The 18,911-nt window shown below is 39.4% G+C and overlaps 4 protein-coding genes across 4 annotated transcripts; 2 read left to right on the forward strand and 2 right to left on the reverse strand.

Moving 5' to 3' along the window:
* LOC311045057 (outer dense fiber protein 2-like) lies at positions 1 to 6,923 on the reverse strand (the record flags this gene model as incomplete). Its single annotated transcript, XM_084056869.1, has 16 exons — positions 1 to 174; positions 329 to 454; positions 1,300 to 1,462; positions 1,907 to 2,007; positions 3,097 to 3,234; positions 3,736 to 3,840; positions 4,098 to 4,208; positions 4,760 to 4,895; positions 5,060 to 5,169; positions 5,288 to 5,473; positions 5,581 to 5,697; positions 5,793 to 5,864; positions 6,049 to 6,123; positions 6,288 to 6,419; positions 6,563 to 6,659; positions 6,781 to 6,923. The coding sequence occupies 16 exons, from the start codon at positions 6,921 to 6,923 to the stop codon at positions 1 to 3; spliced, it is 1,986 nt and encodes a 661-aa protein (XP_083912995.1).
* Positions 6,924 to 7,712: 789 nt separating this feature from the next.
* On the forward strand, positions 7,713 to 10,792 carry ift22 (intraflagellar transport 22 homolog (Chlamydomonas)). Its single transcript, XM_084058135.1, has 5 exons — positions 7,713 to 7,953; positions 8,690 to 8,772; positions 9,091 to 9,180; positions 9,330 to 9,532; positions 9,650 to 10,792. The coding sequence occupies exons 1-5, from the start codon at positions 7,909 to 7,911 to the stop codon at positions 9,796 to 9,798; spliced, it is 570 nt and encodes a 189-aa protein (XP_083914261.1). The 5' UTR covers positions 7,713 to 7,908; the 3' UTR covers positions 9,799 to 10,792.
* An 84-nt stretch (positions 10,793 to 10,876) lies between these two features.
* Positions 10,877 to 12,119, reverse strand: LOC311046042 (ATP synthase subunit g, mitochondrial-like). Its single transcript, XM_084058136.1, has 3 exons — positions 12,010 to 12,119; positions 11,562 to 11,716; positions 10,877 to 11,057 (listed from the first exon to the last, which is right to left on the reverse strand). Exons 1-3 carry the CDS (start codon positions 12,059 to 12,061, stop codon positions 10,959 to 10,961), a joined length of 306 nt encoding a protein of 101 aa, XP_083914262.1. The 5' UTR covers positions 12,062 to 12,119; the 3' UTR covers positions 10,877 to 10,958.
* A 1,553-nt stretch (positions 12,120 to 13,672) lies between these two features.
* selenot1a (selenoprotein T, 1a) lies at positions 13,673 to 17,754 on the forward strand. Its single transcript, XM_084058133.1, has 6 exons — positions 13,673 to 13,860; positions 15,594 to 15,704; positions 16,043 to 16,169; positions 16,720 to 16,807; positions 16,923 to 17,087; positions 17,201 to 17,754. Exons 1-5 carry the CDS (start codon positions 13,721 to 13,723, stop codon positions 17,054 to 17,056), a joined length of 600 nt encoding a protein of 199 aa, XP_083914259.1. The 5' UTR covers positions 13,673 to 13,720; the 3' UTR covers positions 17,057 to 17,087; positions 17,201 to 17,754.
* Positions 17,755 to 18,911: the final 1,157 nt, after the last annotated feature.

Raw genomic sequence — 18,911 nt, forward strand, 5'->3', positions numbered from 1 at the left:
TCATTTTAGAAAATATGACGATCCAAACCGTGATTGTGGCAATCCCTCATCAAACATTATTGCATAAGAGTTTTTGAGGAAATCTATGTAGCCCTGAATGCTTTTCTTGTGGCTTTCGGATTGGTCCAAGCTGAGTTGCAGGTCTTTGAGACGCATTTCAAACTGTTTCTCTGCCTATTGATCAAGAAAGACATACAGCCATGTCAATATACTGTAAGATAGGCTCTTGTCAAGGATTCGGAATATCACACAAATGGAGTCGAGGATGAATTCATATACATCTTACATTCAATTTGCCTTGTGTGCATCAGAGGAAGATAATACTCACAGACTGCTTATTATGTTTAAGAAGCTTCAGCTCTGTTTCCTTTCTGCTCTTCTCTGCCTCTAACTCCAGGATCTTCGTCTGAAGAGCTGCCTCTCTGGAAACAGCTGTATCTTTTACTTTAGAGATCTGGTCATGGGGGGGAACACACACACACATTTTGAAATTATTGTGATGGCTGCAGCCACTCAGTTTCCCCACAAAGTTACCTGAAACTATAAAAAAAACATTCTTAATTTGAACTTAAAGGAGTAGTTCATCCAAAAAATCTATTACACACCCCATGAAGCCTTGAATTCATGGAGATTGTTTTGTTTTTGTCGCATTCCGGAGCCAATAATTTGATGACCGGCGGTGTCTCCGGTAGGAGACTTGCAGAGTCTAGTGACTGATGACCCAGTCATCAATTTATTGACTTAGGTAATTGTGTAATTCAGAGATCTTCAACAGGGGGTCCGCGACCCCTAGGCCGGGGGTCCCCGGAGGTACTGCAGGGGGTCAGCGAAATTGTTGTTTGATTAAAAAAAAAAAAAAAAAACGTTTTAGAAACTTTTTGTCATTTTTTTTTTTTTGTCATTTCCAAAAAAATGTCAATATGTCTTTAAACATAACATGACATATTTTAAAAGCTTAGTATTGAATGCACAATAACATGGTATGTTTATACATATTTTGTAGAGAAAGAAAAGGTCTTTTGCACACTTACTGGGACAACCTGTGGGTAGGAACAGGCTCCAGGCAACCATTTATTCATGTTTAATTGTTTATACATATAAAACACAATTTTATACATAAATATACGATATGTGTGGTGGCCTACCCCCTACCCTACGAGGTAGGGGGTCCCTGCTCCATCACCCCATCAGTTTGGGGGTCCCTGGCCTGAAAAGGTTGAAGACCCCTGGTGTAATTGATAAAAAATAAGTAATTCTTTGGGTGAACAACTCCTTTAAACATGCTCATTTCGTTCATACCTGTAGTCTGACATCAGACAAAGTTGTCTCTAGCTGCCATTTGAGGGTGTGGCAGTCTGCAGAGCGCTGGTCCACCTGCTTGTGGCTGTAGGTCAGAGCCTCCTCCTGGTCCGTCAACCTGTGCACCAGCTCCTGGTTCTCCTGCAGGAGCTCCTCAGTCCTCCTACAAACACACTTATGAGTGATGATCAAAAAAAAATCTGACTTAAAAAAAAAAAAGTATTATTTTTAAGAATTATGTAAAGTACAAAGTACACATTATTATTATTATCACTTCTACTACTAACTGTCCACTTCAAATTAATTTACCACAAATATGCTATACATTACTGTCAAATTTGGAAGCAATGCTTGAAATCGAAAATTGTGAAGTCATTTGAGATCTGCTATCACATTATTGTCTTATAGTATAACAGTACACAGTAATAGTGTGTATATATGTACTTGTTTTTATTTATTTTTACACACACACACACACACACACACACACACACACACACACACACACACACACACACACACACACACACACACACACACACACACACACACACACACACACACACACACACACACACACACACACTATATAGTTCAGTTGTCTTACTTTTGAATAGAAGCCACTCTTTCTTGCAGTTGCGAGTTGGCCTCATGAATTGACTCTTTCATCTCCAGAGAGGATTTGAGCTTCTTTGTTTCACTGTCCAGCTGTTGATATAAATCCAGATCTTCAGAATCACTGTTGTTGTCATAAAATATATATAGGGTAGCTATGGGCTCTAGTAACAGTAGGTTTCAAGGGACATGTAAATTCATTACTGGAACTAAGGCTGGACAAGATATACATTTTATATTGATATGAGACTAATTTGGGCTTTTGGATGTATCTTAATATGGCATAAGTGATGTAATTTTCGGAACTTACCTGCTGTTCTATTAATTGCCTTTACCCCCTTAGTTATTAAACTCATTACTGATGATTATTTATATTACAAACATTATCATTAAATATTTGGTGAAAGCATCCTCAGAATATCACAATATTGAGGTATTTGGTCAACAATATTGTAATATTTGATTTGATCATTGTCGTCCATCCTAACTGGAACTTTAGCACACTTTAACACAGCAAGCAAACATAACACTGTAAACAAAAATAGGGCAATAGTAGTCAAGCAATTGACTACTAATATTGGCATCAACCTGCTGAGAATTTGTAGGTAATTGACTCAAGTGCACTTGAGCACACCAGCTTGGGAGGTCGGGGTTCAATTCCCCACCCGGGTTATACCAAAGACTAAAAGACAAAAAATGGGGCCCAATTACTCCCTGCTTGGGACTCAGCATCAAGGGTAGGATTGGGGGTAAGTCCCTGCGACATACTAGCGTTGTGTCCAGGGGGTGTACTCGTACATCATGGCTGGGGGATGTACATGTACATTAAGCCGCCTCACGCTACAGAAACATGAGATAGGCTCCTGTCCTATGGGCCACATGGCTCGGCAAGGCTTACTTACACTTGAGCACACATTAAATATACATTCACAAACACGTAGGCTACATTGGCACAGAGGGTTGCCACCTAACACATTTCACTGCAATCAGAGGACACACACATCACACAGATCACAAATCAAAACCAATCCAAAGCAGGAGATGAACAGTGGATGCACTACAGGCTACAGGGTTTCACTGCGACCTAGTGGTCAGAGGAGGTAAATGCCTGACTTTTTCATTTCTCTGACCACCACAGTTCTCTCCTGCTTGCAGGTTACCATGTTGGACGTTTTTGCACACCTGAACCTGCAGTTGCCTAATAGCCTCTGACTTTTCTGAGCACTTCCTCTCAGAGTGTCGCAGCTTTTCCTGGCATTCGCAGAGACTGTGCTCGGCTGCCCTCAGTAACTCCATGTGCCCCTGAAGCTCCTGCCTGACCTGGACTCCAGGGGATGTGGAGGCATGAGTGGGGGGGGGGCACACAAAGGGTTAAAGACTATTACACACCTGAGTCTAGCGGTCACCTGTCTCTGACTGCTGAAGCATAAAGCATATGGCAACATTCCTCCTTTATTGAGCATACATGGGTGTTCGTTTAAGTGATTTGTGACTGACACAGCTCAGATTTGAGATATTTAACATACAGCTGTAAAATGCAGAAATGTACAGCTACGGGGCACAATGAGAGCCAGGAAGGCCTAGTGACAGATTCCACTGCCATTCAGATGGAGGTAAAACAATTCAGAGATGTACAGCTAAAAGATACTAACAATGTTGTTAGAAAATACCAAAAACAACATTCAAGGAAGTTCAGAAAAACATATCAGACTATTGTATGCTGCTAAATAAATGTATTTGTATTCATTTTGGAATAGGCACAATACTGCAAACCTTGCATGAATGTGTGTGTCATGAAAAATCCATATTATGTTATTTTACCTTCTCAACATCTGCAACTTTTCTAACCCTCTCGGTCTCCATTTGTCTTGAAAGGCGTTCATATTTTGTTCTGAAAACATCCATTTCATCTCTAAGCTCTGTCAGCTGGAAGAAATATACAACATACGTTCAAAAGTCCTACTATGTTATTCAAACAAAATATTTGTAATTTCCTTGCGTCTATTAGTACTCGTAATCGTATATAAATACAGATGCAACAACATCATAATAAACATACTGTACTATGCATTACACATCTATTTTGGTTCCTAAAAACAGGAATAAGAGTCAGCTTAGCATAGAGTGAAGCACTCTACAGGTTACTGAGTTGTAAATTGAACACAAGGAAAGTGAGTGTTAACCTGACTTAGGTAGGCTTCAGTTTGGTGTTTCTTCTCCTGCGACACAGCCTTCTCCTCTATCAGTGCAGCTTCAAATTCAGCTAGCTTCTGCTCCAAATGAGCAGTATGTGCCTGTCAATAGAGTTATACCTCAATCCTCTTATAGCAATAGTATTGCATTTGTTCAATGTAACCATTAGTATACAGTACATACAATTGTAATGCCTGTACTGTATGCATAAGGCATTTGAGCCTATTTCTGACAGCTTAAGTGAGGTACACTATGGGATGTTGGGGTGTTTAGAGAACACTATTCTATGGGGTGTTTTCAGCAATGATTATAAGCACATATATATGTACACTAGTCTGTGTGTGGATGTTACAACGGTTATAACACTATGAGGCAGAGCCCAGATCACTAAATAGCTCCCTGGCTGCCACCTAAATAAGCTTACCAACCATTCCATTGTTTTCCATAATAGCACAGTTTACATGGCTAGAACAGCTCTTTGACCATTCCTTGGGTTAGCTGATCTATCCAACTTGCCTGTTGAGTGCCTCCCTGCCTGGAACTGTCCCATTCAATGGTTGTATGAACAATTAAGTACAGCATATTAGATAGTATATTTTTTATACCAATATGCAACCATTTCTTGAGACCAAAACATGTTTTAAAATTATACCTTGAGTGTTGCATTATCAGAATTAAGTTCTCCATGGTCAGCACTGAGTTTTTCAACCCTCTGGAACAAAGTCTTGGTAGCTTCAGTGAATTCCCCCCTCTCCCCCTGTAGCCTCGCTGTCATGTCTGCCATTTGTCTGCATTGAAAACAACAACAACAACAACAACAACATCATCATCATAGAAAACACTTATCACAGCAAGGTTATATGTACGATGTTAATGTAAGGATTAGTCTGAATTCCATGTTACTGATGACACTGTCCAACGCAAAAGTGTTATTATTTAACGTATGACTAACGCTTTTAGCAGCGCTACTTGAACAACAAGTTGCTCTTTCTCCTCTGCCATCTCCCTCTGCTGGTTTCTCCGGGAATCCCTTTCGGCACAAACATTGGCCAGCTGAACATCCTGCATGCCAACCAAGTAGAAGGTGTGAAAGGGAGAGCAACGTAACTGTTCCATGGGATGAACATGAAAGAGAGACCATATTTAACCACAACAATGACATGGCATTCTGATTGCATACCTTCTCTCTCAACTGAGTGTAGCATTTTTCGACAGCAGCTTCAAATCTCTCAGCTCTCCGTTTATGGGCTCTGGCTGCCCTCTTGAGTGTTTCTTTGTCCTCTGAGACTTTCTCTGATAGAGTGGAGACAGCCCCCTTCAAGTCACCAATTTCCATCTTCCGTTCAACCAGTGCCCCCTCTAGATTCTTGGAGATGGCATGGATCAATGTGATTATAAATGAAACACTTTCTTCCCAGTGTATCTCATCCAGAGCAACAATGTGATAAATAACATCAGTGGAGGCATTTGTACCCGGAGCTGCACTGCCAGACGACTGTTTTCAGCTTCCTTGTTACGTAGCTGCCCTTGTAGGTGTGCACGAGTGGCCTCCACAGATCTGGTCATGTTAACTGCGCTCTCCATGTTTGCCTTTAAAATTCAGTGATGATTGATGATGGTGAACAGACTGAAGACATGTAACTCATCTGTACTATGCATCCAAACTAAAACTTTACTGCACCTACCCGCTCTTGTGTTCGCAGATCTATCAGCTCTTCTATCCTTTGTTCTGTATTGCATAAACCCCTTTTTAAATGCTGGGGTGGGGGGTGAAAAGGATTGGCACTTATAACTAACTGACTGAACCATCTGCCTGCAGTATCAAACATTTCAACCAGATATAAGGCAGATCAACCCTGGCTGAAGAATTACTCTTTGGTAATAATGTTAGAGCATTACATTCAGTGTATTTCAATACATTACTTTTACAATTTTACTCACCATGTTTTCACTTTCAGCCTCTGTGATCTTTTTTACTAAGACTTCATTCTGTTCGTCTCTTTTAATTCGATCAGCCTGAATTAAGTGACAGAAAAGTTATCAAAGCAGCTGAAACAAAAATGCCATTGCTCCGAAGTTCCCAGTACTTCCAGGAATGCAATAAAGTGACTATTTCTATTTCATCATTTTATGATTTAATTTCACAAGAAATCTAGAATATTTAAATTATAATTACAAACCTCTGCTTTCTGAATCTCCTTCAAATGCTGCCGAACAGATTTGTTTATTCGTTTAAAATCCTCCAACTTCTCCAGCAAAAGGCATCTCTGTCTTGTAAAACGGTAATTATCAGAGGCAGACTGTCTTGAATCCTACATTTCAAGAGTAAGTAAAATCATTAGGAGAATGGAAAATACATGTGAAAGTTAAATGTATGATACATATAATCAATAACTCATACTACATAAAGCTGAGACACTAAATCAATCTGTTGACAAGTAAATAAAATTCATACAGCAAATTCAGCTTCCATGGCATCCTTAAAGGACACAAGTTGTACGGCTGCAGAGCTGGCAGCAACTTCAGCCTCCAACAAGGTTATCAGGAGAGGGCTTCATAAAATAAATACAATAAAGAGTTAGCTTAAATCTTCCAGCCTGAAAACTGTGTGTCAAAGCTGGTTCTCAATGCATATAGTTTGAAACTATGGATCCCTATTCCGTAGGGCCTTACGAGTTGATGTCAATCCCTGGTGTTCTTGTGTTGAGACTACTGTGTGCCATGGTCCTTCTCCTTGGCTCTATGGAGTCATCCAGATCATCTAGTCTTGTAGAGCTGAATCTAGGAGAATCCTGAAAGCTATCCTCAGCAGACATGGCTCGCTTTACTGCAAAATAGTGCCACCGCTCAATGAAAGACAAATATGCCTGCTAAGTTAACAACGGTCTGTCCAACAATCATGCATACTGTATTAGTTTATTTGACAGGGACATCGCACATTGATAACATTTCAGTAAATGTACCATGTCCATGTTAGCCAAGGAGGCTAATATGTATTTATAGTCCCTGACTCCCTGCATGCATTCAGCTGGTTCTTAAAATAAGCAAGTACATGTTCACACAAGAATGAAAATAAAGCATTGAGGATGCAATCTACACAAAGTAAACATGACCTCTGAAATTAACGTAGTTAAACTGTTAACATTTCTTAAAGTTTGAAAACAGTCTGACATTGTCAATGTTAGCTCCTCCCAGTCTTTAGCAAAGGGCAGCAAGACTCTAGTTTAAGTGATAAAGAGCTACTAGGCAAACAGCAGCTAAAGGTCTCACACGCATGCATTCAACAGTAGAATGAATGAACTCTTCATTTGCTGCTCAGGTTCATAACATTAACAGGGTGTTGAACATATGTCTTACCTCTTACCATAATACCATTTCAACTGTTATCCTCGATCTAAGCTGGTTGCCTGGCACCCGTAAAACGAACGACTATCTTATTGGTTGGACGTTTTGCTGGGTGTTGATTTGCTCCCGGTAGGGGAAGTGGGCGGTCCGCGGTTGATTGAAGTTAGAAATGACCAATGAACAGAAGGGACAACAGCCTCTCATAGAAACCATAGAAACGAACAGGAAGTTTACTTGTAGAACTCTGGTCAAGACTCTGGTAGAACGTTTAACTAGCATTCGACTCTTTTGAGCTCCCAAATAACAATAATTCATTCAGTATTTAGTTTTCTTTATTTTTGTTGATGATAACTTCATGGAGCAAACATAACATAGACGGCGCATTGGCTCTAGTTTAAGTAAGCTGGCTATATCTGATGTTTTCGTTGAGCTAGCTGAGTTGCTAACACAGGTTAAATGGAAAAATTCAAAGCAAAAATACTGTTAATTGGACCTAGCGAGGTAAGTGCGATATATACCCAACCACCTCTTTATAAGTTATGTTGCTGATTTTACAAGTGCAGGGTTGGTTGATTATGCAGTTATAGCCTAAGTTGTTATTAAAGTGCTATTTTTTTTTATTATATAACTGTATTACCACAGTAATCATTTCTATAAAGTATTTGTTAAGCAATCAGTGGGAACCCATTCGGTAAAAAAAGGAAAACATGATTTTCTTTCCTTTGTTTTTGCCCCTGTGTGTGTATATATATATATATATATATATATATATATATATATATATATATATATATATATATATATATATATATATATATATATATATATATATACACACACATACACATACACACATACACACATACACACACACACATACACACATACACACACACACACACACACACACACACACACACACACACACACACACACACACACACACACACACACACACACACACACACAGAGAGAGAGGTTGGTTCATTGCTTATGTTATTATGTCGGTACATTGTTTATGTCAAATGAAATGCAAAAGTGTCCTGTAAGTCCATATGGGCTGGGCTTCCTTGGAAGCATGACACTTAGATAAAGAAAAATCATCATCATCATCATAGGTATCTACACGGTATATCAATTTCAGCACTTTTAATATAACTTATGTTCACCTATTGTTTCACGTATTATCTGCAAGCACTGATGTGGCTGTTTTTGATGATGTAATGTTATGTTTCAGAGCGGGAAGACAGTGCTAGCAAATTTCTTATCGGACACAACAGAAACAATAGGAGGAGAGTACAGTCCTACTCAAGGAGTCAGGTACAGGTGCTTGGGGTTTTGGGGAGCATTTTTCTTTATTATCAATGGGCCTAATTATAGCACTGTAGCTTTATAGCCTACCTGTTACAAATCCATTAAAGTTCATCTAATTAAAGCAATTATACATATATTATCATTATGTAACAGTCACTTATGGGTAGATGAGATAGGTTGACTGTAAATTTGAATACATAATATTATTGATTGTCCTTCCTTGGTCAAGTAACTTAACGTGAAACAGTGTTTGGACTACAGTGGATACAATCATGACGATTACAATAAGCAATTGCAGCTAAATTGTTTCTTCCTTGTTTCAAGGATACTGGAATTTGAATTGCAGAATGATGGCAGTGGTGACAAATATTCAATGTGTGATGTGGAGCTTTGGGACTGCGCAGGTGACTTTAAGTAAGAGCAAAGGGTAGCACAAGCACATTTAAACCTACTTGTAAAGAAAGAGATGTGTAGATCATAGTTATTCGTGTTTCCTTTATGCATTATCCATATACTCTCTTGCGGTGTGTCATCAAATAACAATCGCTCCTCTCTTGACACAGATTTGAATCGTGCTGGCCGGCACTGATGAGAGACTGCAATGGTGTTGTGATTATTTTTAATCACGATGTTCCGAGTCACTTGAAAGAAATAGAGACCTGGCACTCAATGTTTATTTCCTCTCTGGGACTGCAAGACAGCCAGTGCCTATTTATTGCTCACCACAAGCCTGGCAGTGGAGCGGATGAAGGGCAGCTGCCTTTAGGTAACACAATTACATGATGCCACACATCATCTCATCATCTTTTTTTTTCTTCTTTTTTTAATTCTGCTTAATATTTCAATGGTCATAATTACTGTATGTTATTCCTTTTTAATGCAGCCTCTCATCTGAGCAGACTTCCGCTCATTCATTCGAACCTGGAAGAGGAGCCCGAGGATGTGAGACAAGCATTTCGTAAATACTTGAGAAACATTGTAAATGCGCTGTCAGAGAGCAGAGAACGGGAAGAGATGTCCATCATTACATAGTGACAAAGCCTAGAGCAGTGGTTACCAAATGGTGTGCCGAGGGACACACACTGGTGTGCCGTGAGACATGTCCAGGTTTACCTTGGAATTTTGTGACAACCACATATTACTACTGCAATATATACTAAGTTCTAAATTATCATTACTTTGTGCGCACTTATTTCCCAATACACAACCAAATGCTATACCCTTCCCTGGTTATCCCTATTTTAGCCCTGGCATTATAGCCAAAATGTTTCAATTGAAATGTCTTTTCCCCCACAAATATTCAAACATAGTGAAAATAGCATATCTGCAAGCTAACATTGTGAGCTTGTGGATTGGCTGTTTTTGCTATGCCTACTGTAATTTATACTTTGTCGCACAATGGTCTATCTATGCCATTCTGCACTAGTGACTGACTGTACAGCAGGGGTACGCAACCTTAGGCATGGGTGCCAACATTGGCACAGGGGTCAGGGAGGGTAATCACTGGCACACTGGCACGTGTGAGAGAGAGGATTTATATTTTAAAATAAAATGTATTCAAACTCTGATCTCTGACTGGGGAGAGATTCTGGGAGATAGGTGGGGGTTATTGCTCTAATGGTCAAAGAAAATATTTAAAAAGAAAAGAAAATATGGTTGCTACTGTATGTTTACGGAAAATCGAGATCTGTTAGTGTCATAATTAATGACACTACATTAAAACATTAATTAATGTTGATATGGCACACTATCAAAAAAATAAAAACATGGCACTTCGTATCAAAAAGGTTGCAGACCTATGCTGTACAGCGTGTTAACATTCCATAGAATAATTTCTCTTGTGACTTGTTAATTGACCTTGGCTAATGGCTACCAGTGTACTATGAAACTTTCACATTCTAACACCCCAATGTGGCATGTCTGGTAAACATTGTTTTGTAATGAAGTACACATGTTTGTGTATCAATGGTTTGTAATGAAGTACAAGTGTTTGTGTATCAATGGTTAAGACTCCCTTTGGAGAAACAGTTGCAAATAAAATATGTCCAAAGTTAAACAGCTTTGCCTTGTAAACAAATAGTATATAGAAGAAGAAAAAAAAGTCCTCTCAAACTATTAACATCTGTTTATTGGGTCCCAAATATGACCATTATTCATGCTCAGAATGCAAAGAAGATGAAATTGTCCATAATTTATACATCATATCCAATGAGGCCTCTTTTGCCAATGCACTCGCCAATGTAGAACCACATAGCCACCTCAGTGCACACCAGTCCATTCCTCACGACATCCTGTGAACACAAAACGTTTTTCAGAATAGAAAATGAGTTTCTTAGAGTAGAAATATGACAGTTCTTTTAAAATGCACATATAATTCAATATTTATTTGGACACTGCTCAGATACTGTGGATTACTAAAGATGGCCACATAGCAGGCTACAGCAAGTGGTTTGCACTGCATGCACTCAACAGGTCAGGTTGAGTGTGTGTGTGAGTGTGTTATGCAACAACTCTGGCCATACCATTAGGCTACAGAATAGTTACAAGTATGGGGGACAGCACCTTCAGTGACTTTGAATGCTGCCCTCAGAAGGCATTCCAATGAATTTAAGTCACATCTGCACCTTCAGAGGGCACTATTAAGTGTATCAAGTGGTTGCTATAACCAGTATTCTTTTTCAATCTTGACTTTAGAAAACATATCACTATGGGTTTCCACAAGTTTATGTTCCAACATGAGAATGACAATACTGCATTACTTTGAGACAGAACCCTTACACTTTACAGCGACTCACCCGCATTGTCAGCTGTCCAAGACGTGCTGTGGCTTTGATGACACCCCCCACGCCCATAATGGCTTTAGGGATCTCTGCAGGGGAAGGGGGGACCAGCTCCACACGTGCATAATGCCAAAAAGTCGCTAGCTGGGGTTTGGAATACGTAACAGCGGCTGAAATATAAAAAGAGACCCTTTACATGTGATCCAACTTGGCCAATGATCTATACAATGTACATGATTCGGTATAAAATGCAAATATTTACCAATTAAGGTTTACTCTTTACAGAGGTACATCTTGTTATTGCATGCATTTACAATACTATAATGCTGCTATCGCTGTGTGTTATGCTAGACGCATCTTCTGCTGCCACTGTCAAGCCATGCCAAATTCTGTCAGTAGTACAGTACATGCCTGATGCCTCTGTCCACTATCTCAAAGATGCAAACAACATTAATACACTTACCATTGACCAATGTGGGCACTTTGGCCATCAGTTTCTGTACAGCTTGTGCCATAGTGTTATTGAATGACTTTCACACACAGCCTGACCGACCCCTTTTGTGAAGTCAAGCCATATGAACACGCTTCCGGTGGGATAAGGATAATATTACTGAAACTGAAAATAAAAGCAGTGCAGCTTGCAATCTGGAATCTTATCAGATATTTGACTGTGGCATACATCCAACGCCTGGCTTCCGAATGGTTTGTTTGAACCAAATGATGCTATATATGAGCTTAAAATCAAACTGGGAACCCATTCGGTAAAATAATAATAAAATAAAAATGTAGCAGAAAATGTCTTCTTGAGAGATTAGGCTAAAGTTAAAATATTCACGACGAAAGGTGCCAGAGCTACGTAGACTTTAACATAAAAATACAAACTTTTGTTTCATTTGTTTTACATAGCTCTTTTCTCTATTATGTTGTGTCAACATAAAAAATAAAAATATTATTTAAAATAATAATTTTAATTCTGTATGTGTGGAACACTGGAAATGGTTACTTTAGGATTAACTGATTAATGATTACTTGCTGTGGTAATACCATGCTGCTCACTTTGTTATTGTTATTATTGGCGTATTGCCATTGCTTTTTCAAGGGCGGCTCTTTCATTGCTTTACGACTTTTATTTTGAAAGGAAAATGGTTGGCAACGAATGGGCTGGAAATGTAGCGCTTGGTCTAAAAAAAAGAGATGGTTTGCAGCGTCATCTAGTGGACAGTAGCTATAGTTATATAACAGCAACTTGTAAAAATATGTTTCAATTCAAACTGTTTGCCCTTTTCATATTTTAAAAAAGAGGAATGAACACAATGACTTGTTAAAGTTTACAAGAGTAGAAAAAACGTAACGTTCCCAAATTCATTTGAGAGGGACCAACAAAGTGAGGGCTTCCTCATAAACATAGTCAAACAGTTCATGTTAGAACCAAGCCTTAGTTCAAGTCTATCGTCTATGTATTTTATCAATTTTATTTTATTTGATAAAATACGCTACGATAGCCTTGATCTAAGGCTAGTTATATAGATAGAGTTTCAACGGTGGGTTGGGAAGTTGAAAATGAAATCTTTTCCCCCCTATTAGACAACAAGTGAGATGTAAGAAGTGGCAATTATTAGTCTTGACTTTTGCAAATGGTTGAGGGCAAGTGTGAAATAAATGCAGGAACAAGTGATATTTTATGATGTAGTAACATAACATAACAGTGTTTCGTTTCATCATGTACAGTAAATGCAATTACAAGGTCCGGTGCAGCAGGTGGCGGTAAATTCCTGTTATGTTGGTTTAACAACTACGATTGAAGAAGATAAAGAAGACAAGTGGGGAAACCGAATCAGGGTACTTTTCTGCCTTGGCTTGATAGGGCATAGCCTTGCCTCGTTCCCAGCCTGTACCCACAAGGCTCTCTGGGTTAGCAGCATATATAACATTACACTCTGTATGAGCTCATGTATTATAATTTTAAAATCCCAAAGCCATTTCCTGTATTATGGACGTATGGCCAGATGTGAAATATAGGTGAGGAAGTTTAGCAATATAAAAACAAGGATGTATAAAGTATTAGGCAAAAAACTACCCTATGGAGACTCTTCTGGGAGGGACCAGTTGGTTTAGCTCATCCCAGTCATGAGCAGCATAGACTAGAGTAGGAAGAAGCACAGCGAGGAGCAGTAATGGCGAATAAGTGGCTACCGTTCTCGTTCCTTTTTCTGGCAGTTTTCTCGCTATACTGTGCCACATCTGCGGAGAATGGTGGAATAAAGAAGATGAAGATGCAGTTTGCCACAGGACCCCTTCTCAAATTTCAGATTTGGTAAGAATGACTGTAAATACTACCAGTAGCAGTAGCTCTAAGCTAGCTAAACACCTAGCCATGGTTCACATGACGCTCGTCTGTCACTATATGGCATGGCGCTACTTGTTCCTGGTTTTTGAAATGTCTACATTTACAACCCGTACATCTACATAAACGTTCAGATTTCAAATATAAAGTGCTGAACCCACGGCCATGGATGTAACAAGTAATAACGCCTGGGTCTAAGTACCCGTATCTTCGTTTTGTTGAATAAAAAAGCATTTTAATCCGATCGGTGGCCATTTTCTCAGAATTATCTCCATATGCTTTCAACTACGTGACCCTATCGGGTGCGAGGTGTACTGCACTCTGATACGTTATAACTATGAAAATATAACCGCCGATAGGAGTAAAATGCTTTTTATTGAACAATATGGAAGATACGGGTACTTAGACCCGGGTGTTTTAACGTATTACATCCGTGGCCATGGGGTCAGCACTTTATATTTGAAATCTGTACGTTAATGTAGATGTAAGGGTTGTAAATGTAGAAATTTCAAAAACCAGGAACAAGTAGCGCCATGACTGTCATGATATGACAGTCATGTTTGAGGGCTAGCTAAACCCCAGGCAGCTAATGTCAATGTCCAAGCAAGCTAGCTGCGCTGCCGAAGAAGACATGATTTAATTACATATCATATCACGGTAGATCAGAATCAATCTAACTAACGCCAAATATGAACTTGCACAATTCTTTTTTACAAGTCGTTTTACGATGTTGAAATATGCCCAATGGCATCGGATAAGAAAACTGAATGATGCAACCAGCCAACGGCCCTGTTTCCGCTGCGAAATTAAACTATTTACCTCTTGTGAGCTGTGCTATTGGATGGATTAACATGTAATGCTTTAACAATGTAATGTTAACTCCACTTAAAGACTTAATCCCTAATTCTTCAGATCCCAGATGTACCTTTGTTTCAGTGTCTTGGTACCGTTAAGCTAGATCGACTGTGGTACAACAGGTTTTTGAAGTTGATGTCAACTCGAGTCACATGTTTCTGTTGTGTATGACATGCACTGACAACTAATAACTAACGCATTACAATGAAACAACACGTCATAAATGTAATGACATACTAGGCTAAGAAAGATTGCTCATGTTTAAGGCAGTTTCAAGTGTTGTCAGTGCCACAACTATAATCTGAAAGATTGATTGATTGATGTACTTTATTTAGTAAGACATGAGAACAGTACATGACAGTACATAACAGTACATGGAAGTACAAATTCACAATACAAGGTCTACTAAACTGGATAGTTCATTAAGCACTTAGCTTGTTTAAGATGAGATCCCCATGCACACAAATCATGATGACATATAAGAGACATACATATATACACACTACTATACAGAATGTCATACAATCAGTTTACAGGTTACTGGTATGAAGAGTGAAAAATATGTACAAAAGAAGAAAGAGATAGGGGGGGTAGGGGCCCGGGGTAGGTTAGGTTAGATCTGTCCTTTCCTGGTTGAAAGATATTGGGCTATGTGCTGCAGAGTGGAATGTCACACCACCATTAAAACCTTCCAGTAGAAAGTAAAGTGTGGTAAACGATCCAAAGATAACATTGATGTGTGTTACGCTGAGCATCCAGTTTTACACGGCAAAGAACTGTACTGTATTATTGTGTACTTGATCTTGTTCCCTGACTTTAATCTTAAACCTTTGTTCCTGCGCCCACAGCATTTCCTGAGGGTACAAGCGGGTGTTTGAGGAGTACACGCAGGCCTTGTACCAGCGGTACCCAGACATCCGCATAGAGGCAGAGAACTTCCTCCCTCTGCCCCTCTATCGGTAAGAAAGAGAGAGATTTCCTTCACCTACTTCAATCACATACATTTACATTGATATAATGCATTAGCAGTTGACATATACATGATGCGAACTACAAATGCATTGATTATGCCTAAATTGACTGAAGCAGGCAGAGCATTTATTTCCTAGGATTAACCATTGTATGCCTGCATTTCAGGAATTAAAAAACGTATGGGTAATCAATATTATTTAATATTGGGTAATGAGAGACAAGGAAAGCGTGAACATCTTCAATGAATATGTTGTATTTTTTTAAATGTGTTTTTTATCCTTTATAAATGGTATTTGAAGTCCCTTTTCCTCTTTTATTCCCTCAGTCACTTCGCTTCCTTCCTGTCCGTGTTCAAACTACTGGTGATTGGGCTGATTATCATCGGCAAGGACCCGTTTGTCCTCTTTGGTATGCAAGCCCCAGGCATCTGGGTTTGGGGCCAGGAGAATAAGGTGAGGCCACTGCTTGGATTATAAGCCGAATGGTAAAACGACGCTTGCATGTAAGATGGTGTATTAGGATTCTAAGAATCTTATCTGAAGATAGCTAAATATTTGTTGTTTTTATGTACAGTATACTGCTGGTGTCAACCCATAGGCTACATAGAAATGGAATAAAGCTCATGAGCCGATATCATTTTTTTTGTCTCTAATATGCAGCCTTGCAGACAGACGCATACAAACACACATCTCACCCATGGGATTTCATTAGCTGTTCATCTAGGGTTTTGTGTATGGTGTTTTGCTTGTTATTGTCAACAGTAGTTTTCCTCACAGCTTGTTATCTCCAAGGTGACAGAAATTAATATTGTGGATGCTCAGGGCACAGAGGGTCAAGGACCCACCACATAACAAAGTATGTGTGCAAACAAGGATCTGGGCTAATGGCTCATCTTCTAGTGGTGTGTTCTGGGTAAATTATAAGGTTTTTGTGTGTGCCTATAATGCCTTGCCCAAAATATGGATGCCAGGTGAAAGTGGTCAATATTATTGTAACTTTCAGATATATGCCTGCATGATGGTGTTCTTCTTCAGCAACATGATTGAAAACCAGATGATGTCAACAGGTGCTTTTGAAATCACCTTAAATGGTAAGACTTTCTCGGTCACAGCATAGGCAAGATTTACTGATTATAGTACAATACTTTCTCAATTATGGTTGTGTGCTGGTGACGTATATTCAAATATAATGCTTTACATACGTAGATGTGCCAGTGTGGTCCAAATTGGAGTCGGGTCACCTACCCTCCATGCAGCAGCTGGTGCAGATACTCGAGAATGAGATGAAGATGAACGTTCACATGGACACAATGGACACAATGTCACACCACCGCTCTTAACCCTACTGGCTGGAGCCAAAGACCCCTCCATGTAAGTACTATGGGTTTTATACAGTTCTGCTGAGAATAACCAGCATGCTGACAGCTTTCATGTGATAGGATGCTCTAATGTGTATGACTTGCTTCTATTGCTGCATTCTCTAGGTTTGAGGTGGGTTTCTCATCGGGCTGTGAAGTGATTTTTATGAAGGTCTGCGCTGAAGGCAGGAGGTCTGCTAGCGCAGACTGGATGTCCCATCACTCCTCACCTTGTCCCTTAAGACTCCTCACCCCTGATACTGGAGTGGGATCTTCGGTCATTGTGCTGGTCATTTTGTTGTAATATTACTACTACTACATGCAGCATTCATTATGGTGCAATAATCAATCGGTTAGGCTTACAGGGATGTGACCTTGTGGATATCAATGGTTCTGTTTGGAGAGATTCCATGTCTACACAAATAGTCTGAAACTTGTCATATAGACTTGATCCACGTGAGCAAAATTCATGTAATTTCTATCATTGAGCGATTATGTATAGTTTTAACTGTTTCTTGTTATTAATTTAACTTAGCTCTGTGTAGAAAACGCCATACATTATCTCATCGCCATCAAATTATTTGAAAATTGCCTCAGTTTGATTTCTGAATTCAAATTTTTATATTTACTTTGCATAGCTTGAACAAAGCTAAGAGGATTAATAAAAAGTATAGTAAGTATTTAACTGTAAGTGTTGGTGTTTTTCCTGCCTGTCATTTTCATCTTATATGAGGTTTACTCCATCTGTCCTGGAATAAGGTTTACTCATTAATGTGTTCTAGAATGAAGCTTACTCAATGTGTTCTGGAATGAGGCAAAATAAATCATTGTCAATCATCAAGTGACAGTGAGGAAGAAAAACTGGTATTTCTTTTAAGAGTTAAAGATGCATTAGAAGTGGCAGAGAGACCATCTTTGTCAACACCCCTCAGTCAAGGTAGAAACCGCTGAACGTTTTATAGGCACACAGTGTGGTGAAAAGCCCTCTTGAGTCTTGGTTACCAGATTAATACATTTTTGCTGACTTAACAGCAATCATTTAAAACCATCTGGTAAGTAAGTAGCCTTGGGATCCAACTGTTTCTAAGCCATGTGGCCCATAGGGCAGGAGCTATCTCCTGTTCCTGTAGCGTGAGGCAGCTTGATGTTCAAGTTCATCCACCAGCCATGATACATACAAGAACACCCCCTCGACATGACGCCGCTAGTATGTCCCAGGGACTCCCCAATTTAACCGTTGATGCTGAATGCCAAGCAGGGAGGCATTGGGTCCCATTTTTATAGTCTTTAGTTTGACCCGGCCAGGTAATTGAACCCCAACCTCCTAAGGCCGGACACTCTAGCCACAAGGCCACGGAGGTGATGAATACCATCTGCCTTTTTCCTTTTCACTAATCTGATGAGTGTAAAAGTTGAGTAGAACAATCACATTAAACATCTTAACACAACGACAAAATTGCGTCTGCGAATATTTCATATCGAACTCTTGAGATAGTTTGTTGTGTAATGTTTACATTCTGTGTGGGCGCACTCATGGCACAAACACCAGTTTAAAAAATTACATATTTTTCGGGGGCAATTAATCATACATATACGACGCCCCTGGTGTGTAACCTTAACTTTACACTTGTTAGCAGGATTTGTTTTACCAATGTCACAGATACTGTACTGTTTATTGACATTTACTGATTATTTAACCGCTTGCTCCATACCTCCAGAGAAGGTGTGCTATTTGTATTTCTGGTCTCCAAGAAATTCTGCAACACTGAAGCATCTATACTAATTGTATTGGGCGTAACGGATACTCACATTCAGGTGTATATCTGTGAGTGATAGT

The sequence above is a fragment of the Gymnoscopelus microlampas genome (genome assembly GCF_963454915.1).
Source record: "Gymnoscopelus microlampas genome assembly, chromosome: 5".
Classification (NCBI taxonomy): Eukaryota; Metazoa; Chordata; class Actinopteri; order Myctophiformes; family Myctophidae; genus Gymnoscopelus; species Gymnoscopelus microlampas.

Coding starts and splice junctions, on each gene's coding strand:
- ift22 (XM_084058135.1), top strand. CDS start 7,909: ATGGAAAAATTCAAAGCAAAAATACTGTTAATTGGACCTAGCGAG. Junction 8,773..9,090: donor AGTCCTACTCAAGGAGTCAG/GTACAGGTGCTT, acceptor CCTTGTTTCAAG/GATACTGGAATTTGAATTGC. Junction 9,533..9,649: donor TGAAGGGCAGCTGCCTTTAG/GTAACACAATTA, acceptor TTTTTAATGCAG/CCTCTCATCTGAGCAGACTT.
- LOC311046042 (XM_084058136.1), bottom strand. CDS start 12,061: ATGGCACAAGCTGTACAGAAACTGATGGCCAAAGTGCCCACATTGGTC. Junction 11,717..12,009: donor AGTGCCCACATTGGTCAATG/GTAAGTGTATTA, acceptor TTTATATTTCAG/CCGCTGTTACGTATTCCAAA. Junction 11,058..11,561: donor TTGGACAGCTGACAATGCGG/GTGAGTCGCTGT, acceptor TTGTGTTCACAG/GATGTCGTGAGGAATGGACT.